General features: G+C 40.1%; 1 protein-coding gene across 12 annotated transcripts in view; it reads right to left on the bottom strand.

Moving 5' to 3' along the window:
- The window catches only part of Cep128 (centrosomal protein 128), a 337460-nt gene that overhangs the window by 194808 nt on the left and 118514 nt on the right, over positions 1 to 24138 (bottom strand). For all 12 annotated transcript variants that reach the window (XM_035445124.1, XM_035445118.1, XM_035445117.1 and 9 more), the window contains one exon: positions 17717 to 17881. In XM_035445124.1, coding sequence (XP_035301015.1) covers positions 17717 to 17881 — 165 coding nt within the window. The remainder of the gene's footprint in view (positions 1 to 17716; positions 17882 to 24138) is intronic.

Below are 24138 nucleotides of genomic sequence, written 5' to 3'. Positions count from 1 at the left end.
CTTCTCTCACAGAATATATTCTGATTATAGTTTCCCCTCCCTGAACTCCTCCCATTTCCTTCCTCACCTCCCCTCCCCTCTGGATCAACTCCCTTTCTGTCTCTCATTAGAAAAGAACAGACTTCTAAGTGATAACAACCAAACATGACAAAATAAAATATAATAAAATGAAGCAAAAACAATCATATTGAATTTGGATGTGCCAACTCAACAGGAGGAAAAGAGTCCCACAGTCTCATTGTCAGGAGTCCCAAAAGAATACTAAGCTAAAAGCGGTAATATATATGCAGAGGACCTGGTGGAAACCAACATAGGCACTATGATTGCTGCTTCAGTCCCTGAGAGCTCATCTGTGCCTTGCTTAGCTGAATCAGAGGGAATGATTTTTTTAATCATGAAAGGAAGAGTAATATGTTAATATATAAAAACAAATGTTTTACTTAAATTCTGCTTATATGACAAAATAAATTAAAGCTGTTCTGTCAACAAGTACAGAACCTTTGACAACTCATTGGCTGCCCTTACATGCAGTCTTGCCCTCTTTTCTACGGTCTCCTACTCTAACTCAGTTTCTCAAACTGTCTGTCTGTGCATCATTAACCCACAAATACCACTTGTGTTTATTCTTAAATTCCCATACTTTCCTGAATAAATTATTTTGATATTTTTGTGACGATTCAACATTAACATGGTAAAAACAATCTCATGAACTCCCATGCAGGTCTATTCTCTCGAAGGCATTCAGTGGCCATGGTGGTCTTCCTGGTACAATTCTAAAAAGATGTTATATCAGAAGGTACTGATGTATAGGATACTGCCTAAGCTCTAAACCTCTGTAATTAAATTGACTTTCTAAAGGTACTCTTTTCTGCCTCACACACAGCCATCTCTTTTGTATAATATCACCTCTTATGAATTCTCTTACTTGAATTTGTTAGTAACAATACAGTATCATTGTAATCCTGTATAATGTCAAAAATGCTGATATTGTGACCTCTGTAAATTATATCTTCATTGAACACCCAACCTCCACTGCCCAATTCATTATTCCTTTCAAAGCAGCACACAGATCTCCCTTTGAAGAGAAACTCACAGAACCATGAGATCACACAAACTATGACACTAGGTTCAATTATCTGTTCCTTCAGGAATTCCTTAACATTTCAGATAGAATTTCCTTCAGCCTCTACATGAGCACCTAAACCTTCAGGGTCCAGACTATCTGACAAAGCTCTAAAAACTCCCCTTAGTGGGTGGGCCTAGGCACTATCCCAAAGGATATGACAGACTCTGATGGCCCCCTCTGGAAGGCCTCACCCTCCCTGGGAAGCAGAAAGGATATATGATTGGTAGGGTTTTAGTGGGGGGAGGAAGGGAGGGAGAGGGAACTGGGATTGACATGTAAAATACTCTTCTTTCTAATTAAAATAAAAAAATAGGGTTTCCGTTGCTGTGATGAGACACCATTATTATAGCAGCTGTTATATAGAGATGGAGAAGAAAAAAGTGGCTAATATAAGAAGTGATACTCTAGATAAAGAATTCTTCTATGTACTAGAGAGAGGGTAAATAAGATCCAATAAATCTCTCAGGAAAATCTACCATGTCCATTCTGCTCCATTCTTCAAAGTTGGGAATGTGTGAATACTGCTTTGTAGCACATAGTAACTTAACTCCTTTTCAAAGTTTTAAAATAAATGTTCAACACCTTGGGCGGGGAAAACTAATTCTGAGAAAGGGCTGGGCCAAGAAAATAAATATAAGTTAATTCACTCATTCTGTCAGATTTGGGCTACATAGGTGCATAAGGGTGAATAACACTATTTACCCATTATTTGGGCAAGAAATTGAGGTAAATTCAGAAAGGGGACATCCTATCATCCTACAAAAAAAAAATATTACATTTTTTAATCTGGGACACACAGTGTAACTTCACTGTTTCAGGATAAATAGCAGACACCTAGGGATAGAGGACAGCCAGGGGTTCTCTAAAGAGTATGGAGATAGATAGATGCAGATTATTATAGCAGTCTAGGGAATCTAAGAAGATTGATACCCTTCCTAGAGTGAGAATGAATCTTAGAGAACCAACACAACCTTCATTTTACAAATCAGGCATCCAAGAGTGTAGAGACCAAAACTGAATACTCAAACACTCAGGCAGAGTTCTCACTATCAAAAGGCTAGAGAGGCAGAGGTCCTGTGTATGGGGACTAAGAGTCTGAAATAGAAAGACCATCTCAAAGCTTAAATCCTGAAGGGTCCTTTTAAGAAGAACCTTTTAAGAATGTGCTAATCACACAATGATAAGGCAAAGTTCTGTTGCCAGAACAGCAGAGGTTTCATGAAGTGTCCATTTTAGTACAAGGAAGGTTTATACAGGTGACATAGATGTCTAAATAAAACACTGAAACTTCTTATAAGTCCATGATAACTCACTCTCCCCCCACACACAGAGAGAGAGAGACAGACAGACAGACAGACAGAGAGCTCAACCCATTAATTTAGAATTTCAATAGTGCTGCAATTATAGACAAATATTTGAACATATTATTTATGCCCCAGTATACCCCAGAACACTCACTTTCTCTCTGGGTCTAAGACTATAGGGAAACACAACTTTAATAGAAATATAACAGCTTCAAAAACAAAGAACAAAACCAAAATGCTATCTCTTGACAGGCACTGTGACACCAACCTGTAACCTCATGGAATTAAAAGGGTATTGAAAGTTGAAGTCCTGTATTTTCTGCATAGGAATTCAAAGCCAGAATAGGCAAATTAGAAAGACTTTGTCACAAAATTTAAGAACAATACTTTAAAAGGACAATAACAAGTTGGGCATGGTAGTGCACACCTTTAATTCTGGCACTCCATAGGCAGAAGCAGGCAGATTTCTGTGACTTCAAAGCCAGCCTGGTCTATATAGTGAGTTCCAGGACACTGAGTTCCTTCCTTCCTTTCATGTCTGGGTCTATACAGTGAGACCCAGACATGAAAGAAAGGAAGAAGAAAGAAGGAAGGGAGGGAGGGGGGATGAAGGGGAGGGAGGGAGGGAGAGAGGGAGGGAGGGCAGAGGGAGAGCAGAAAATAAAGAAAGATAATATAACAATAAAGAGGCTATAGTTCATTGGTAGATAACATGCCTACAATAAGCAAGGCCCTGGGTTCACCACATTACCACAGAAGGCCATCTGTTTGTGAAAGCTCCTGAGACACCTTCAATGTTTTAAGAGTTCTAAAACTGACAATTTTTCCAATATATTTATTACAAGAAATTAAAAACAATGTTCGCACACTTTGACAAAAACATCTTAAATAAAATGATCATACCATTAGTAAATCATTACTTTCAAAAGTAACCATTTTTTTAACTGAAAACTTGTTTCAATAAGCAAATATGAAATATTTCCATCCTATGACCATCTTTAACACATCGCTGGTGGAGGAAAGATAACAGCTAGAAAACATAGTTATCATACGCTACTAAAGAGTGAAACTAAAGCCAGGAAGATTTAATTAAAATTTATTGGCTGCATGGCTTGTTAAACTAGAGCTACACACACCAGTCAAGAAGGTGTGATGAGGAATACTCTGTAACTTAAGAAAACAGCTGACTCTAGCTTTAAATTCCAAACAGTAACATTACACAGCAAACCATGAAACCTTCCTGAACAAAACTTGGACTGGCCTACAGGTCATTTCCCTGACTATGTAAAGAAGACTCCCATTCCTAAAACCAGTGGCAGAAAGAAAGCTAAGGACACTGACACCCAGGGAGAAAAGGCATCCACTGTACTTTTTGTTGGAAATGTGGAAACCAAGTTACCAAACTGCAAACCCAACTGTCTTGCAAATTAGCCATGAGTAAACTATTATTTTGGGAAATCTTTCCTAGTGATTGTCACATCAGAACCATTTTGTTCAAACCTAATTAAACACAGATATTATGTAATAGTAAATTCTGTAAACTCAAAGTACATCCATTTACATGTATGTTGATATAAAAAAAATAAGCAAAACAAAACAAAAGGCCCATAAGATGGTTCAGTGTATAGTCAAACTCCCAGGAACTGGGGTAAGTGTAAAAGGAGAGAATGGAATCTATGAAGTTATCCCCTGACCTACACAAACATACAATAGCACATGAACTACATGCACACACATCATTTATACACACAGAGACACACAATAATAATGAATTAAATAAAAAAGCAATAGCAGCTCCACATTCAAGAAATCAGATAGAACTTCGTAAGGACACACTTGTCATCTTGAGAGCAATAGTACTGAGAAACTCAGAAAGGCCAAGAATTCTTCACTCATGCTAAAGTGCAGTGGCATGCATATTCCTATCCACATGGACATTACGGTAACCACATATAAACGCAGGCTTCAACCAGGACCATAGGCCATTTCCATGGTACTTCATAAGATGTCATTTTATCCCACCTGCCACAATAAGGCATCTTATGTCTGCCCCTCACCAATCTGAGCTCCTTTGTGCCAAATGCATTATTCCTCTTTGCTGCCTAACAGAGTATCTCAAGTTCCAAGCAATTAATAAATTATTTTCTATTCCTTCACAAGCATTTCCTTAATAAGCATTTCCTTAATGCAGCCTCTTACATGTCAAGGATAACAGATCCTAATCAAACAACAATTTAGCCTACAAGCAAAGAAACACATTTTTTTTTTATGTCAAGCAATTCTTGTGTTTCAATAAGTTTCTTGAGGGGCATTTTGTCATAAGTTAATTTGGAACTCACTGGGGCCATGTGTACACAAATGGGCTGGTTCTTTATGAATATTTAAACAAGCAAATGAAAGAACACTTTAACTCTACTTGAAGTTTGATGTTCTAAAACAAAAATGTTACTTTGTAGGTTACATGCACACTGTTCGTTCTCTTTTTATAGGCACACTTTGCATCATTTCTTCCGAAGGATAGGGAAGCTACAATTGCAGTGCTGGAAGCATTAGCCTGAGATGCTGAATAAAATAGCAGAGCTAACAGGACAGATGGCACATAGAACACGGGATATCTGACCTCACTCATGTTAAAATACAGGTGGGGATGGCGCTAGCTACAGCAGGCTTCAAAGGTTATCCATAAAACAAACAAAAAAGTAGAAATTCAAATTGAAACTTTCAATCCCCATTTAAGGAAAATTATTCTTGGCTCGGGCTTTTTAGCACCCTCTTCTAAGATAGGATTGAGTAATACAAAGATCATTACCAGCATAACCAAAAGATGGCAGGGTATGCATTGGCCATATTCCTAGAAAGTAATAGTCACAGTTTGAGAAAGTAATACTTTCTAGGTGGCACTTTCTTCATTCACTTTCAGGATCATTCTCTGCTTATTACATATTTCTCTTAATCTAAATGCCTAGAAACAGAAATAACATTTGGTATTTAAAAGACAGCTACCTCTGAAGCATTTCTACTTAGGAAACAAAATATGAACAAGAAGACAAACAACTGGGGTTTTAATTCTGCATTTGAAATGAGTGTTGCTTAATTTTCAGAGAAAAGATTACATGGGATCCCAAAGAACAGTGTTTGTATGTTTAGATGTGTCTCTAAAAACCATCAGGATTTCTTCCTTCCCCTTTTGCCCTTAAAGCAAGTACTTCCCATGAAAGAGAAGGCAAGAAAGAGTGAAAGTAAATCACCAAATCAGATAGCTAACATCTACAACAACAACAAAAAAAAAAAAAAAACTCCCATTGGTTTTTATCTAAAATCTACAGAACACTGCTCCAGCACCATCAAATGAGAAAATGAATTGAGCCAATAAGCACTTTAAACAGCAATAAAAGAGAAAGTCAATGAAAATAAACATGAGCAGCCATTTTATGTTCCCTTTTAAGGTCAATAAGGGCCAACAAGGCCTAATTAACTTCATAGCAATCTCTGAAACAGGTGTGGTATGAAATCATCATATGGCCTTGGGTTTCACACCATACCAATCATACTCAGCATTACTTAGTCCATATTTCTTGTGGGGATCATATACAACTGTAGAAGTCAAGCAAAGCAGGCTAACCAAACAGGATTTTCATGAAAAGTGCCCAACATGTTTGTTTTCCTCTCCATGCCTGTAGATATCAGTAAGAAGTGGCTAGCTTCTACCAAATCAAGAGCTAATAGGACTGGTAAACATAGACTAAATGCTTGCTGTTCTAGCACAAGGACCTAAACTTAGACATCCAGCACACGTGTATAAAACCCAGGTGCAGCATCATACATCCCTAACCCCAGCAACCTGATGGCACAGACCTTTAATCCCAGCACTTGAAAGACAGGGGCAGGTGGATTTCTGGGAGTTCTAGTACAGCCTGGTCTACATAGCAAGGTCCAGAGCTACAAAGAAGAGACCCAGTTTCAAAAACACAAAACAGAAGAAGGTTCCTGAGGCTTGCTGACCAGCCAGTCTAGCTGAATGAAGGGGCTCTGTGTCAGTCAAGGGGCGACTCCATTCATAAAAACAGGTGGAAGAGCAATTGAAGAGGACAACCAACATCTGGGCTTACACAGATACATGCATCTACTCAAATGTACACACACACACACACACACACACACACACACACACACATGTATATGCCCCAATCTCAGAGAAACTGTTGGTACAGAGGCACTTCCAATGAAGCAGATTTAAGGACAATTCCAGCACACCTATGCTCTAAATCAGAATGAATGAAGGGTGTACTTCCAGGCACCCTGATTTCTTGCCCATTCCTCAGCCACGGCTACATGGATGAATGTGTCCTTGGCCTTCAGAGCGTATGCTCACTTCACTTTTGCATCGTGATCTGTTTTCTCAATAACTTGACATATTTTGTCATCCATATGTTGGATCAGTCAACTCTTTGTCAAAGTCAAAGGCTACATTAGCTTGATAACAAATCATCCAATTAAAAGTAAATTATTCAAACAACAAACAAATAACAAATTATTCAAAAAGTGACCAGGGCAAAATATTTTTGTCAGTGTCGCTTAACTTGTTCTTTTGAAAAGGACAGGAATCTAACAAAAATTCCTCGAAACCTTTACTATTTAGAGCAGTGGTTCTCAATCTCCCTAATGCTGTGACCCTTTAATAAAGTTCCTCATGTTGTGGTAACCCCAACCATTAAATTATTTCACTGCTACTTTATAACTGTAATTTTGCTACTGTTTCAAATAGTAATGTAAATCTCTGATATGCAGGATATCTGCTATGTGATTGGAACCCACAAGCTGAGAACCACTGATTTATCTAACTTAAGATGCTATCTAGTTAATATATGGTGACTTTAGCTTTTTTCCTACTTACAGAAATTATAAAATACAAACTTTAAAAAGTTCTTAAAATACCAAAGAAAGTAAAGAGCATGCTTAAAGTAGCCCAAATCATGATATAGTAAATGATAGCAGTCAGTAGCTCATATGATTTCCTTTATCCTCATTCTTCTAGAAAACTTTGAAATCAAGACCTTATTCCTGATGCCAAGTCAAAAGCAAGAGGTGTGATTATGCAAAGTCATGAGTACTGTACAGAACACACATCTCAAAGTCATATATTTTTTCAAAATCAAAAAAACAGTAATCATGGATGCCATGTACAGCCTTAATGCACGGGAGATGGGCTTAGCCCTGCCCGAACCTATTGTGCCAGACTTATTGAGTCCTCATGGGAGCCCTTACCTGTGAGGACTGGGAGTAGGCTTGGGGGAAAAATAGGGGGGGTGGGGTGGAGGAGGGAGAACTGTGGATAGAATGTAAAATGAAATTTAAAAGAATAAACAAATTATTTTAAAAAGCAATCTAAGCAGATGCCAAAATAGAAACAAGCTATAATTTTTAACTGACAGATAACACTGAATGTTTTTATTGTCTATAACACATTTAGATAAGTATACACACATTGAGAACTGACTGAATCGAACTGAGAAACATATTACCTCAGTGCTTATCATCTCTGTTGTGCAAGCACTGACATCGACCCTCTTTTCCTCTTTACATCCCCAGAGCACAGAGATCTGACATACTCATTCACTTCTGCCTTTCACAGATACATTCTACATGGAAATTTCAGGTTTTAATTAGGTTTTTCTAACAAAAATCAATAATTGTTTTCATTCCAAAACATATCAAAGTAAAACAAAAATAGCTGAATGTTGTTAATGAGATTCAATGCTACAATTTCATGAAAGGACACAAACCTGATTCATTTTAGTGGCACTAAATAAAGGAGAAAATGCAGAGAATTGGTGTCCTACTCTCTCACCCTGCTTCGAAGACAATGCCAGGCAAGTCGTTATATTTTCTCAGTTTTAGAGTCCAACACTGAGAATATGCAGAAATATAAATGGTAATTATCATTTGACAGGTTTCATTAATACCTACCTCCAGTGTTTTGTCCAATATAGCCAGGCCTCACTTTACCAATGATTTAAATAGAGCATTTCACAGGAACAAAAACCACACTTCCATGAATCGGATGCAGCAGCACTTAGTTCCCATGTGCCACCATTCCTTCGGTGGCTCACGGTCTGTGACCTTAAAGTATTTCCTGACAGTTTCATTGATATTAATTTCATTCCTAAAGAACTAATAGCAGAAATCAAGGTCCTGTGCAGACAGCTCAGGCCTGCTACTGAAATAAGCAAATATTGCTTCAGATAGCTGAGCGTCTCAGATAAACTGTAACATCGCCAACAGACCAGAGAAGGTTCCTACCAAGTCTCATAGAATGCCAAGAACAGGACTGCTCACCGTACCTCCTACTTCCAAAGGACAGAGGCAGACACTGGGTAAGCTGAGTCCTATAATATTTTAGGCAACAGCACCTTTGCCTCTGGCCCACCATTACCTAATAAACAGCAATGCTAGCACACAGACTTTGTGGTATATAAAAACGAACTGGAAGAACTTCAACATTGTTGAATCTAACTAATCAAAGGTATGCATGTGACAGCAACTCCTGAGGGTAGTGTATCTGGGTACAACTATTAAAGGAGAAATGGAAAATGATGGTGGTAGGAATAGCTAATTTCCTCCAGGTATGGGTAGCGAGGAGGTAGAAACGGATGTAATAATTCTAGTTAGAATACTCAAGAATAATATATAATTTCCACCCCATATAATTTCTCACTTTCTTGTATAGCTGAAATACAAGGAATCGGTAAAGAAAATCGCTAACAATGAAAATAAATGTCCTTCTGATGTTTGTGTTGAAATTAGAAAAATAACAATGAGCATTTCTTTCATTTTGGCACTATTTTTCTCATGGGCTAAGAATGTGTCTGAATCAACTATAGGATATGTTATTTGACAACATGGGGAAAATGTACAAAGAAAGGGAAAAGAAAAAGAATATAGTATAAACATAATAATCTATTAAATATTGTAATAATTTTAAGCACCTAATTATTTCTAAAATATTGTACAAGCATTACATTAAACATCAAAATCCATCTTCTTAAACAAGCTACACAATCTACCTCATCACTCTGAAGACTCTAGAAGGAGTAATGGCATCATTCATAAACCAGAATATAACATGAGGCATCAGAAACATCGAGGCGAAGGAGGAATAAAGAGAGCAAGAAAAGAGATACCTTAATAGAGAGAGCCATTATAGTTTTAAAGAGAAATCCAGCACTAGGGAAATGTCCAGGGATCCACAAGGATGACCCCAACTAAGTATCTAAGCAATAGTGAAGAGGCTACCTTAAATGCCCTTCCCCTATGATGAGACTGATGACTACCTTAAATGTCATCCTAGAGCCCTCACCCAGTAGCTGATGGAAGCAGAAGCAGACACCCACAGATAAGCACTGAGCCGAACTCCTGGAATCCAGTTGTAGAGAGGGAGGAGTGATAAGCAAAGGGGCAAAGAGTATGCTGGGGAAACCCACAGAAACAGATTACCTAAGCAAATGGAAGCTCACATAACCCAGTCTGACAGCTGGGGAACCAGCATAAGACCAAATCAGGCCCCCTGAACATAGGTATCAGTTGGAAAGCCAGAGCAGTCTATGTGACCTCTGGCAGTGGAACCAGTATTTATCCCTAATGCACAGACTATGGGAATCCATTCTCTATGGAGAGATACTCTCTCAGCCTAGACACATGGTAGGAGGGCCTAGCTAGGCCTTGCCTCTAATGAAGTGACAGACTGATGATCCCCCATGGGAGGCCTTACCCTCCCTGGGGAGTGGATGGAAGATGGGATAGGGGCTTGGTGGCGGGCACAAGAGGACAACAGGGAGAGGGAACTGGGATCAGTATATAAAATAAGATTGTTTTTTAATTTAAATTTAAAAAAGAAATAATCAAACCCAGGGTTGAAATTAATAAAATAAAAATAATAGAAAACAAAGAAAAAAAGAATATGACTTTAAAATTGGATCAGATACAGTGCTGCATACTTCAGACATTTAAGCTTTCAATGTGGAAACACTGTGCTTACTTGCTGAGCAAAACCGATATAATTACCCACTAACTCTGGTAGATCCCCTATGGTACTGAAACCAACACAAATATGTCTCAGATATAATGAACACTATTATGAATTTTGAGATAAATGCCAGAACAATCAAAAGGTTAACATCAAACAGATCATTTTACAACAATGGAAGAAATGAACTTTTTCCTATAAAACTGAAGCAAAAGGAATAATAAAATTTAGTGACAGTATGCATAGAAAAAAACTAATTCTATAACATTTCAAAAGAGCATGTTCCTTGACAATAAGCTTAATAAAAGTCTGAAATGCATATATAAGCATTCTGTGGGTTAAACAATACTTGTTCCCCCATCATGAAAAACATAAAAGTAACACTAGACAAAATAACAATCAGATGCCAGAGAAAGTACATTTTAATACATGACATCACTACTAAATATATGAGTAAGAAACATGGAAGGTAGATATTTGGTGCACACAGACTTGCAGCAATCCTCCCCCACCCATCCATGGTACTCTAGCACTGTTGCTAATGCTTTATGGGAATTTTAATGCAGTCTTAGCGTTTTTTTACCATATCTTTGGAGAATAAATCAGCTAAAAGAAAGGACACAAAAAAATTATATTTCAAAAGATGTATAAAAGTGTATGTGTGAACTCGATCTGATGCCAGGGGTCTGCTCACCGGCACCAGATCCGAACTCAGCAGCGGGATCCAACACAACCGGACACTGCCGAGGCCCCAGGGGAAGTTGCGCCTCCATCTACCGGCCCAATCCAGCCTCCATCCACTGGCCCAGATAGGCCAGGGCTGTTTCCGGTTCTGGATCAGCAGCCCTTCACGGAAACATCTGACGCCAGGGGTCTGCTCACTGGATCCGAACTCCGCGGCGGGGTGGCAGGATCCAACACACCAAGACACTGCCAAGGCCCCAGTAACAGGGCCACCTCCATCCACAACAAGAGGACAGACATCAGAGTATTGGAACTGTTTGCATCTACCAGAAGGGAACCTTGGTCCCATACCCACCAGGAGAGGAAGAGACTCCTGCTACACCCACCAGAAGAAAGAATGAGAAGAGGACAATGTAAAAGCACATTCAACAACAGAAAAACCAATATGACACCACCGGACACTAGGAACCATACACCAGCAAGACCTGAACATCACAATGCAGATGAAGCAGAAGAGAATGACCTTAAACACATCTTCATGAAAATGATAGAGGACCTCAAAGAGGACATGAGAAAATCCCTTAAAGAAATGGAAGAAAAAACAAACCAAAAAATACAAGATATCAACAAATCTCTCAAGGAAACAGTTCAAGACCTAAAAACCGAAATAGAGAGAATAAAGAAAGCACAATCTTGCAGGCCTGGCTGTAGCCTTCAGAGTCAATGTGTGCCCTAGCCTGTGACTTGGGGCTACAGCTTGCTGCATGTCCCTCTCGCCTTCTGGAATGTATGCTGGATTTGCGGTGTGCTACTGGGCTGTTACTCTAACTATTCTGTTTACCTTGGGTCCAGTTTTATTGTTTACTGTTTATTTTGTTGTTTTACCTGGAGACCTGGGGCATACAGTGGATGGGATTTGAAAGTCCTGCACCTTGGATCCAGATAGGCAAGCTGTTCTTGTTCATTTCTGAGCTTCTTTGGAGGGAGAGTCTAATGCTGGCTGAAAGGGAGATGGATTTCAATCTCCTCTCACCCTTAAGATGACAGACATTTTGAGCAAGAATGCAGACTGAATACAGTCACTGAACTGTGACTACAAGAAGACTGTCACCTCCTCATTCTTTGGCCAGAAAGAGTGGGGAATATGTGGATAGATGCCTGGGCAGATAAAGACCAAGTGTGCCCATAAGAAAGCACCTGCTTGGAGTTCCCTGCTGTGATGCCAAAGTGTGCCCCAGTATGACTCACCCATTCTTCCAGACCCTCCTCTGAGGCAAGAAAAGCTGCCAGGTGATGCCTGAGCACAAAGTCAAGGAGCTAATTAAGACTTACTTTCTGAGCTTATCACTGGCACATTTTTTAAGTGTGTGGCCAGCTCTCTCTGCATCTGAGGGAGCATGCCAGAAAACCAGGCACCAAACATGCATGCGAAAAGTGAATGAGGACTTGACCCTGTGGATAGTTCCTTGTGATTTGGAACCCACTTTTTATTAGATTTCTATTCCTCTGGGAGAAGTCAAACTCTCACTATTTGCAGATGATATGATAGTCTACATAAGTGACCCAAAAAACTCTACCAGGGAACTCCTACAGCTGATAAACATCTTCAGCAAAGTGGCAGGATACAAGATTAACTCAAAAAAATCTGTAGCCATACTATATACAGATGACACATTGGTGGAGAAAGAAATCAGAGAAACATCACCCTTTACAATAGCCACAAACAACATAAAATACCTTGGGGTAACACTAACCAAAAACGTGAAAGACCTGTACCATAAGAATTTTGAGTCTCTAAAGAAAGAAATTAAAGAAGATACCAGAAAATAGAAAGATCTCCCATGCTTTTGGATAGGTAGGATCAACATAGTAAAATTGCCAATCTTGCCAATAGCAATCTACAGATTCAATGGAATCCCCATCAAAATCCCAACACAATTATTCACAAACCTTGAAAGAACAATTCTCAACTTTATATGGGAAAACAAAAGACCCAGGATAGCCAAAACAACCCTGTACAATAGAGGAATTTCTGGAGGCATCGCCATCCCTGACTTCAAGCTCTATTACAGAGCTATAATCCTGAAAACAGCTTGGTATTGGCACAAAAATAGACAGATAGACCAATGGAATAGAGTTGAAAACCTTGATATTAACACACACCTACGAACACCAGATTTTTGACGAACATTCCAAATTTATATGATGGAACAAAGAGAACATCTTCAACAAATGGTTCTGGCATAACTGGATGCGGACATGTAGAAGACTACAGACAGATCCATGTCTATCGCCATGCACAAAACTTAAGTCCAAATGGATCAAAGACCTCAACATAAACCCAGCCACCCTGAACCTATTAGAAGACAAAGTGGGAAATACCCTTGAATTAAGTGGTACAGGAGACCGCTTCCTAAACATTACACCAGTAGCACAGACACTGAGATCAACAATTGATAAATAGGACCTCCTGAAACTGAGAAGCTTCTGTAAGGCTAAGAACACAGTTACCAAGACAAAATGGAAGCCCACAGATTGGGAAAAGTTTTCACCAACCCCACATCTGACAGAGGGCTGATCTCCAAAATTTACAAAGAACTCAAGAAGCTAGTCTCCAAGACACCAAACAATCCAATTAAAAAGTGGGGTACAGAACTAAATAGACAATTCTCAATAGAGGAATCTAAAATGGTTGAAAAACACATAAGAAAGTGTTCAGCATCCTTAGCCATCAGGGAAATGCAAATCAAAACAACTCTGAGATACCTATTAGAATGGCTAAAATCAAAAACACCAATGACAGTTTATGCTGGAGAGGATGTGGAGAAAGGGGAACACTCCTCCATTGCTGTTGGGAGTGCCAACTTGTACAGCCACTTTGGAAATCAGTATGGCGACTCCTCGAGAAAATGGGAATCAGTCTACCACAAGATCCAGCAATTCCACTCTTAGGCATATACCCAAAAGAAGCACATTCACACAGCAAGGACATCTCTTCAATGATGTTCACAGCAGCACTATTTGTAATAGCCAGAAACTGGAGGCAGCCTAGATGCCCCTCAATCGAAGAATGGATAGAGAAAATGTGGTACATTTACACAATGGAGAACTACTCAGCGGGAAAAAAAAACAATGGAATCTGCAGGAAATTTGCAGGAAAATGGATGGAACTAGAAGAAACCATTCTGAGTAAAGTAGCCCAATCACAAAAACACAAACAGGATATGTACTCACTCATATGTGGATTTTAGACATAGAGTAAAGGATTACCACCCTACAATCCACACTGGCAGAGAAGGTAGTAAACAAGGACCCTAAGAGAGACATACTTGGTCCTGGGGAGAAGGGGAAAGGGTCATGACCCCCTGAGCAAATTGGGAGCATGGGAAGAGGGGGGGCGCTAGAAGAATGAGAAGGGGAGAAGAGGAGGGATGCAGAGGACGTGAGGGAGCAGAAAAGTTGAGTCAGACGAAGAATAGAGGATAACAAGAATGGAGATACAATAATAGAGGGAGACATTTTAGGTTTACAGAGAAATCAGGCACTAGGGAAATGTCTAGAGATCTACAAAGATGACACCAGATAAAAATCCAAGCAACAGAGGAGAGGCTACCTTAAATGCCCTCCCCTGATAATGAGATTGATGACTGACTTATATGCACCTGATAGCCCTCAACCAGCATCTGGTGGAAGTAGAAGCAGACACCCACAACTAATCACTGAACTGGACTGGAATTCAGAAGCAGAGAAGGACAAGTGAAAAGCAAAGGGGTCCAGACCAGGCTGGTGAAACACAGAAACAGCTAACCTGAACATCGGGGAACTCTTGCTCCCAGACTGATAGCTGGGATACCAGCATGGGACTGATCCAGACACCAGGAACATGGGTTTCAGTAAGGAAGCCTCGGAAATCTACAGAACCTCCTGTAAGAAGTTCAGTACTTATCCCTAGCATAGGTGTGGACTTTGGAAGCCCATTCCACATAGAAGAATACTCCCTGAGCAAAGACACATGGAGGTGGGCCTAGGCCCTATCCCAAAGGATACGATAGACTCTGGTGACACCCTATGGAAGGCCTCACCATCCAGGGGGAGCAGAAAGGATATGTGATAGGTAGGGTTTTAGTTGGAGTTGGCGGTAGGGGAGGACAGGAGGGAGAAGGGAACTGGGATTATCATGTAAAACAATCTTGTTTCTAATTCAAATAAAATAATCTGCAAAAAAAAATAGTGTATGTGTGTGCATGCAGGTGTGTGTGTGTGTGTGTGTGTGTGTGTGTGTGTGTGTGTGAGAGAGAGAGAGAGAGAGAGAGAGAGAAAGAGAGAGTGTTTCAGCATGTTTCTGTTAATGTTGAAGATGGACAAGCAAGAATACCACTGCTAAGTAAAGGCTTCCCTTTTGGTGACAACATAGTCAAAGGAAGTCCCAGTGCCACTAAAGCAGTAACTACAGGATATTTAGTCCTTAGCCTTTCCTTCACCACAGCAGGTTTGTTTGCTTGTTTGTTTGTTCTATCCTATTTTTTTGTTTTCCCATCTGACCTTGCTATGTGTATGTGCACATACGTATGCCTGGAACTTACCTACTATGTGTCAGACCTCTGTGCCTCATCCTAGGTATGAAAAGATAACCTAGGTGTGATTCCTCTCTACCCACAGCAAATATGGCCATATATCCATCTGGTTCATCTAATCCCCACACACACACCAAGGAAGACATATTGCCTATATGTTCTTAACTTTAAAGTTCCGGGACCATCTTTTCTCTGCATTGTTAACACACCATCATGACTTGACTAGACTGAACATTCTGAATCCAAAAGTACAACATGGGAGAGGTTCTTCTGTGTATATGTTTGTCTTATTGATTGATAAATAAAGTACTGTTGGCCAATAGGGAAGCAGGTTAGGTGAGAATAGGAGTCGAGGAGGATTCTGGGAAATATAGGAGAGGGAGAATCACCATGTGATCGCCAAGAAGACAGGATGCATTCTGCCAGCGTCCTCAATAAGATAAGTTTATAAAATATATAGATTAATAGTTATGGGTGATACTTAAGACAGAGCTAGCAAATAAGAAATCTTAGTCATTGGCCAGCAGCATTGTACCTAATATAAGACTCTGTGTGTTATTTCAGGCGCAGCAGGGCTCGGGCGGCATGGTGGAAAGATTTATCGTTACAGTACAAAATCTGAAAAAATCAGAAAGTCATAGCTTTTGAGCAGAGCAACATGTCACAAGTGAAAAAATTCCACATCTGACCTCATGAAATGATTTGCAACCAAATCACAGTCAAATTAAACGCAAAATTCCTTTCAGGTTCCACACATAAGAAGTATGTGTCATGAGTGACTCTTGTGTTTGGACTTCGCTCCTATTCCCAAGGCACCAAAAAATAAATAAATAAATAAATAAATAAATAAATCCAACTGAAAACTCCAAAAGCAGAAACATGCTGGCTCCAAAAATTTAAAAAAAAATCAAAACAAACAAGAAAAAATAAAGGACACTGTGTATATATGGTTTTCATGACTGAAAGGGTTAGTAATAGCCCTGTGTCTCATCTGTTCCTGCCATGGGCACCAGGCAACTAAACCATTAATTCTTCCAACTTGGTTCTAGGGTAGATATTCCATTTCTATGAATCTGTGACAATATACACATACCTGGAATATCACCAACCAAGGCAGGTTAAGATACATTTAAATTAAGTAGAGCAAAGTGAACTTTACATCTTCAACTAACCACATGTTTCGGCAGTTTTAAAGATTTGTTTTATTTACAGGTATGTACATTGTGATGGCGGATGCCTGTGGAGGTCAGAAGGGGTTGGATCTCCTGGAGTTGGAACTACAGACAGTTTGTGAGCAGCCTAATGTGGGTGATGTGAACCAAAATACGGTCCTCTGAAAGAGCGGCAAACTCTCTTTACCACTGAGCCATCTCTCTGGCCCTGTGACAGCATTTCCTTAATGTAGATGAGGAAATATAAGGCATTTCGCACCATATTTTAATTGGGGAACATGTAGCATCATATCCACAGCAACAACACTCTAGTAAAAGATACAATTGGTAAGTATGGGGAGTATTAGAGAAAAGTCAAAGAAAGCAGGCCGGAAGAGGGAAGCACAGCTGGTAACCACACACACCTGGGATCCCAGCACAACAGAAGGGAGGGAGGAAGGGAGGGAAGGGGAGGGAGGGAAGGGAAGGCAGGGAGGGAGGAAGGGAGGAGGGAAAGGAAAAGAGGAGGGAGGGAGGGAGAGGGGGAGGGGAAGGAAGGGGAGGGGAGGAAGGGGAGGGGAGGGAGGGAGAGAGAGGGAACCGGGGTGGGGGGGGGGGTGGAGGAAGGACACATAGGTAGGCAGGCAAGATAGTACTCTGAAAGCCCTAAATGTAAACATATTTAATTCCCAGAGTGTGACTGGTCAGTGGAAATAATAACAATCAGAGCATTCTAATAAACTATCTTTTTCCTGCACCAATATAAGACTTCGAATACCATTTGTTAAGTAGCATAAATAAAAGCACATTTTAAGAAATAAGTACTTTACATGGGAATTCCTTTCCACTTTTACCTTTTCCTCCAGTTGCTCCTTCAGACACTGGTACTTATGCTTCAGTTTTTTGTTCTCATTTTCATTCTGGGTTAATTCCTCTGTCAGTTTCTCACACTGGGATTTCAGCTCCTCTAGCTGACAGCTGTGGGCTTTAGCCAGGTTCTTATCTTCCAGGCTTTCTGCCTGATGTAAAGACAAGGAGAAAAAGAGAAAGCTGACTGGCTACAGCTGAATGACACCACACATAATCCACACTGTGGCAGCGAGGAAAGCGCCGCAAGAGTTTAGTGCTCTTGTTCATACACAGACATCGAGTACTAAGCAAACGTTCTTTGCATGGATTCAGTATACCTCAAACATGTACTAAGTGAAAGGTTCCACAATAAGGTGCTGAAGATGACAGATATGACTGGTAAAAAAAACACCTGAGAAGACAGTCAGGTTGGCGTCAATGAAACAGAAGTACTTCCTGGGTATTTTGGCAAAAAGAGAGGAGGCTAACTGGTGAGCAAGAATGGCATTACTAGAGAAGATCCCCAAAGGGACACATCAAGATGATGCTTTCCACTGGCCAGTTTCCTCATCGACAAAGGGGCTTAACTTCCTTCTTCCTCCTCCTGGATTTTAGGAAAGATTCACATACTTCTCATACAATGTAACATTGATACTCTCATAGGACATAAAAAGAATAAGCTGTTCATGTCCAGTAGTATAATAAAGTCCATTCTGATCTCCCTTTATTTGGGTATAACCAAATTCAACATTTTTTTCATTCATTTTTTTGAGATTATAATTTAGTTACATTTCTCCCTTCCCGTTCCTCTCTCAAAACCTCCCAAAATACCACTCCCCACTCTTGGCCAAATCATGGCCTTTTTTTCACTAACTGTTATTGCATGCATGTATATACTTGTATATACATATATATTCCTAAATCTTGTATATACTTGTATATACATATATATTCCTAAATGAGGCCATGTAATGTTACTTGTGTGTGTGTGTGTGTGTGTGTGTGTGTGTGTGTGTGTGTGTGTGTGTGTGTTCTCGGGGCTCAAAGTTTGGCACTGGACAAGTAATTGGTATGGTCTTCCCTGGGGAGGACCGTCCCTCCTGCCCCCACCTTTACTCCATTGCCTGTAACAGTTCATTGTGTGTGGCTGAGGCCTTGGAGCTTTTCCCCATCCTGTGTGACACGTTCTTTGGTGCCATCCTTCTTTGGATCACTATGGGTGGTCATCAAACTCAACTTTTAAAAGATACATATATGTGGGCCCTCAAGCGGGCACACACACACACACACACACACACACACACACACACACACACACACACAATCTTAAAATTTATATGGAAACACAAAGACCAAGGAGAAGCAAAACAATCATGAACAAGAAGATTTGGAGGAGGTATCACCATACATGACTTCAAGTTTCAGCAACAGTTTTACCCCCTCTATCTTCTCAACACCCTGAGCAGGAAGGTGCTATCATGCGCTATTCACTCCTGTTTTGAAACTCAAGCCGTTAGAAACTAGTAACATATGCAGGTATCCTGTAAATAGAAGAAGACAGAGCACCTGAACCCAGGATGTCTTCCTAACATCCGAATTCTCAACAGGAATGCTGCCATAGGTTTTAAAAAAACACCTGAACACAAGCCTCAGCTGTAACTTGACACACCTACCAGTCACTTAACAATTGACAAGCCATTTCATATAATCTGTTTAAAATACATGCTTTAACACTCAACATGTATGTGCTTGCTCTTCCTTTGAGGTTGGTACTGGGATGCATGGAACACACATGCACACTAGTCAAGCTCTCTCTCTATCTGAGCTACACGGCAGCAGTGCCTCCCCCATTATTATGTCTCGTACCCATGACTAATTAGGTTTGTAGGAATACAATCATTAGAAACAACTTCCTGAAACAAGTTTTGAGAGTCTTAAACAAAATCTATATTTTATTTCCTCCACAAAATTCAGCTAAGACCTGATGCCACTTTGAATTAACAAAGGAATTGATTTTTTTTTATGAGCAATCCTGTATTCACAGCCCCAAAATAAATTTACAAAATAAAGTCTCTCATCAGGAAAATTGCTCAATTACAATTTTAAGTTTCAGAAGACTGCTTTTTACTTTACTTTATATCCTATAAAAAGTGCAGGTGAATAGGAAACTTCTCCTGAAGGTGTAAGTGATGCCTAGAGTCTGCTCCCAGGCCCTCAGGAGACAATCCTGCTCTTTTCCCTCCGACCCCACCCCTGCCCAGTCATGCCTCATTTGAAAGTAGTGAAGACCTAGACATCTACACCACTGAACTTGCCAAATTCTGTTAGAGGCTTTTCCTCCAGACAGAGCCTATTTTTAAAGGTATCAGTTCTTAATTTCCTGAATATTTTACCTGTTTGATGCTTTTTTTTTTTACATCTGCTTTTCATTTGAGGATTTGCAAAGTCATGTGCTCACAATAACCAAGTGGTATAAAAGCATTTCTTGTTCCTATTTTGATGATAAAGCATCAAAAGGGATATTGCTTTACAAATATCCCAGAGCCAGCAATGCCCAAAAACATATCCTTCAGCTTCAGGTTATAGTAGAAGGCTCTAGAAAATGACTTCATAGAAATGAGGTATCAACCTAATATTCTGAAAATGTTAACATCATCTAGAGTGTGCTATAGTTATTTTAAATTTAAAACTAGGTCTGAGGATGCTGGCTAGATGGTGACGGGGTGATGTGTACAGAGACTAGCTATAGGTGTTGCAGCCAAGAATTATTAGCCTCTCAAAAAAGTAGTAAATTATATGGAGTTGAAGGACACATAAACCTTACATCACAGCACTAGCAGCCCAAAGCTCTCCTGTGTATCATTCAGGACAGGCAATCCATGAGAACCTCTGCTATCAACTCATTTTACTAAATATAAGCAGGTACAGAAGTAGAGGGCCATTAACAAAATAACACAAGGTGAGGACTGTTCCCTCGGTGTAACTGATCTGGTTTAAAGTAGGCACGTGCTGGGCCCTCACAGTCTCTGGTTCTCAAGCTCCTGCAGCACCACATTACAGAACAGCACAACACCCTGCTCAGATATCAGGATGGGCCACTTATTAAAAGTCCAAATGATTCTGAAAACCCAGAGTGACTGTACAATATGATATTTTTCTTTATGTTTCTCATCATCTCACCATAAACAATTCCAAAGGACTTCCTAAATAAAAGGTGAGGAAATAATCTTTTCATGTTTGTTCCACGGTGAAATTCAAACTACAATGATCCCGGATGGTGACAGGAACAAATTCCATGACTTCCAGCTTTTCAACCATTTTAATCCAACATCCCCTGAGCAAACTGCTCTCTGTATGAAACCTGAAGCTAGGCCGTACTGCGAGATAGAAAGATGGCTGTGATGTGATGAGTGTCTGCCTGGAGACTAACAAACACCCAAGGCTGCCTAACTGTATTGTGCTAAAGGAACCAACAACAGCTACAGAAAACATTGGAGGATGGAACCCAGGCCTCAGAGGAGATGCAGGCCATCACAGCAGATTTTCCGAACTGAGCAAAACTTTTCCTGCTACAGACGAGAGAACACCACTGCGAATAGAGAGCAGAGGGAAGACCATTCATGAGGCATGCGGAGAGCACAAAAGCAAACAGTATACACAAGGAAGGTGGGAAAAAATGAGGGCAAGCTGGCTAGAGATAGCAAAGAATCAATGAATGCTTTATTGAGCAGGAAATGAAACTCAAATACCTGTTTTCAGAGAGGAAATTGGGTTGGGATCTGAAGGAAGAAGGGGAAAAGTTAGGAGTGGAAAGAGGAGGTAGACAATCCCACTGGGAAGTGAGAGGAGGGGATACCAGAACTATATCCTGTGTCTTTTTTATCAATAACACAGGATACTGGGATATGCTCATATCCTGTCAAGGAAGTTATACTTCCAGCTTAATCGTAACTCATGCCAGAAGATCTAAATGTATTAATGATGTTGTTTTTTCTTAACTTTTATTCTTCATTCATACCTTACATCCCAATGGCAGTTCCCCTCCCTACAGTCCTCCCAGAGCCTCCCCCCAAGCAACTCCTCCTGTTTCCCTTCAAGAAAAAGAAGAGGAGCAGACTTCACAGGCTATCAGCCAAACGTAGCATAACAAGTTACAATAAAACTGGGCACAAACCCTCATATCACTGCTGGATGTGTCAACCCAGCAAGAGGAAGAGGGTCCCAAGAGCAGGCAAGAGTCAGAGACACCCCCACTCACACTGTTAAGAGTCCCACAAGAACGTCAAGCTACACAATCATCAGGTGTACAAAGAGGACCTAGCTCAGACCCGCAGAAGGTCCTGTTGGTTGCTTCAGTTTCTGTGAACCCTAAGAACCCTGCTTAGTTGGTTTTGTGGGTCTTGTTCTCTGGGTATTCTTGAACCCTCTGGGTCCTGCAATGCCTCCCTCTTCTTTGGTTCCCCCAGCTCCACCTGGTGTTTGACTGTGGGTCTCTGCATCCACTCCCATCCCTTGCTGGATGATTCCCCTCTGATGGCAATTGGAATAGGCACCCATCTATGAATATAGCAGAATATCATTAGGAAACATTTCACTGACTTTTTTTTCCCAGTCATGTTTGTTTCTATTCTGGGTCTCTGGGCTCTTCGGCTTCTGGTTCCTAGTCATCCAGGCAGTGTCAGTCATGGGCTCCCTCTAATGAGGACCATTATTGGTCCTCAAGCTGGACCAATAATGGGTTGATCACTCCCACAAGTTATGTACCACCATTGTCCCAGCACATCTTACTGGCAAGACAGATTGTACGTCAAAGGTTTTGTGGCTGGGTTGATGTACCAATCCCCCTGCTAAAAGCTTTGTCTGGTTATAGAAGATGGCCATCCCAGGCTCTGTATCCCCGTTTACTAGGAGTCTTCTCTAGGGTTACTCTTGTAGATTCCCTGGGGGTTTCCACTACACCAGGATTCTGCATAGCCCCCTAACTCCAGTTCTTTCTACCAGGATTCTCTCCATTTCTCCCACCCCTCACCTGACCACTCCTGTTTGCATCCCTACCCACCCCTGGTCCACCCACAAAACCTATGTTATTTCCCTTTCCCAGGGAGATCCATGCATCCCTCCTTGAGTCCTCCTTATTACTTAGTCTCTCTGGGTCTGTAGACTGTAGCATGATTGTCCTTTACTTAACAGCTAATGTCCACTTCTAAGTGAGTACATACCATGTTTGTCTATCTGGGTCTGAGTTACCCCAATCAGGATGGTCTTTTATAGTTCTGTCAATTTGCCTGTAAATTAAAATTCATGTCATTTTTAATATCTGTATAATACTCCATTGTGTAAACGCACATTTTCCTTATCCATTTTTCAGTTGAGGGACATCTTCCAGTTTGGGGCTATTATGAATAAAGCTTTAAAGAACATGGTTGAGCAAGTGTCCTTGTGGTAGGATGGAGCATCTTTTGGGTACATGCCCAAGAGTGGTATAGCTGGGTCTTGAGGTAGATCATTTCCCAATTTTCTGTGTAGTTTGGGTATCAGGGTGAGTTTAGCCTCATAAAATGAATTTGGCAATGTTCCTTCTATTTCTATTTTGTGGAATAATTTGAGAGGATTTGTGTTAGCTCTTCTTTGAAAGTATGATAGAATTCTGTCAGACTAAAACTGTCTGGCCCTGGCCTTTTTAGGTTAGGAGACTTTTAATGACTGCTTCTAGTTCCTTGAGGATTATAGGTCTCTTTAAATTGTTTACCTAATCCTGATTTAACTTTGCTAAGTGGTATCTATCAAGAAAATGTCAGTTTCTTTTAGATTTTCCAACTTTGTGGAGTACAGGTTTTTGAAGTATGTCCTAATGATTGCTTCGATTTCCTCAGTGTCTATTGTGTCCCCTTTTTGTTTCTGATTTTGTTAATTTGGATATTCTCTCTCCATCTTTGTTAGTTTGGATTTAGTTGATTTTTCTCAAAGAACCAACTCTTAGTTTCATAAAAAATTTTTTGTATTGCTTAACTCTATTCTGTTCCAATCTATTTGGTGTTCTGTAAACTTTCCATACCTTTTTGTAGGTATATCCTTCTTTGGGTTAGGAAAATTTTCTTCTCTAATTTTATTAAAAATATTTTCTGGGCCTATGAGCTGGAATTCTTGTACTCCTACTAATCCTATTATTCTTACGTTTGTTTGTTTGTTTTTCAGGGTGCCAGATTTTCAGGATTTTTTAGGTCTAACACTTTCTTTGACAGATTTATCAATTGTTTCTATTATATCTTCTATGTCTAAGATTCTCTCTTCCATCTTTTATAGTCTGTTAATGGGGCTTGCATCTGTAATTCTTATTTACTTATGTAGATTTTCCATCTCCACAATTCCCTCAGTTTCTATTTTCTTTATTGCTTCTATTTCCATTTTCAGTTCTTGAATAGTTTTA

The sequence above is a fragment of the Cricetulus griseus genome, chromosome 5, assembly GCF_003668045.3.
Source record: "Cricetulus griseus strain 17A/GY chromosome 5, alternate assembly CriGri-PICRH-1.0, whole genome shotgun sequence".
NCBI lineage: Eukaryota > Metazoa > Chordata > Mammalia > Rodentia > Cricetidae > Cricetulus > Cricetulus griseus.
The sequence above is the reverse complement of the archived record's forward strand: the minus strand, read 5'-3'. Positions and strand labels throughout refer to the sequence as shown.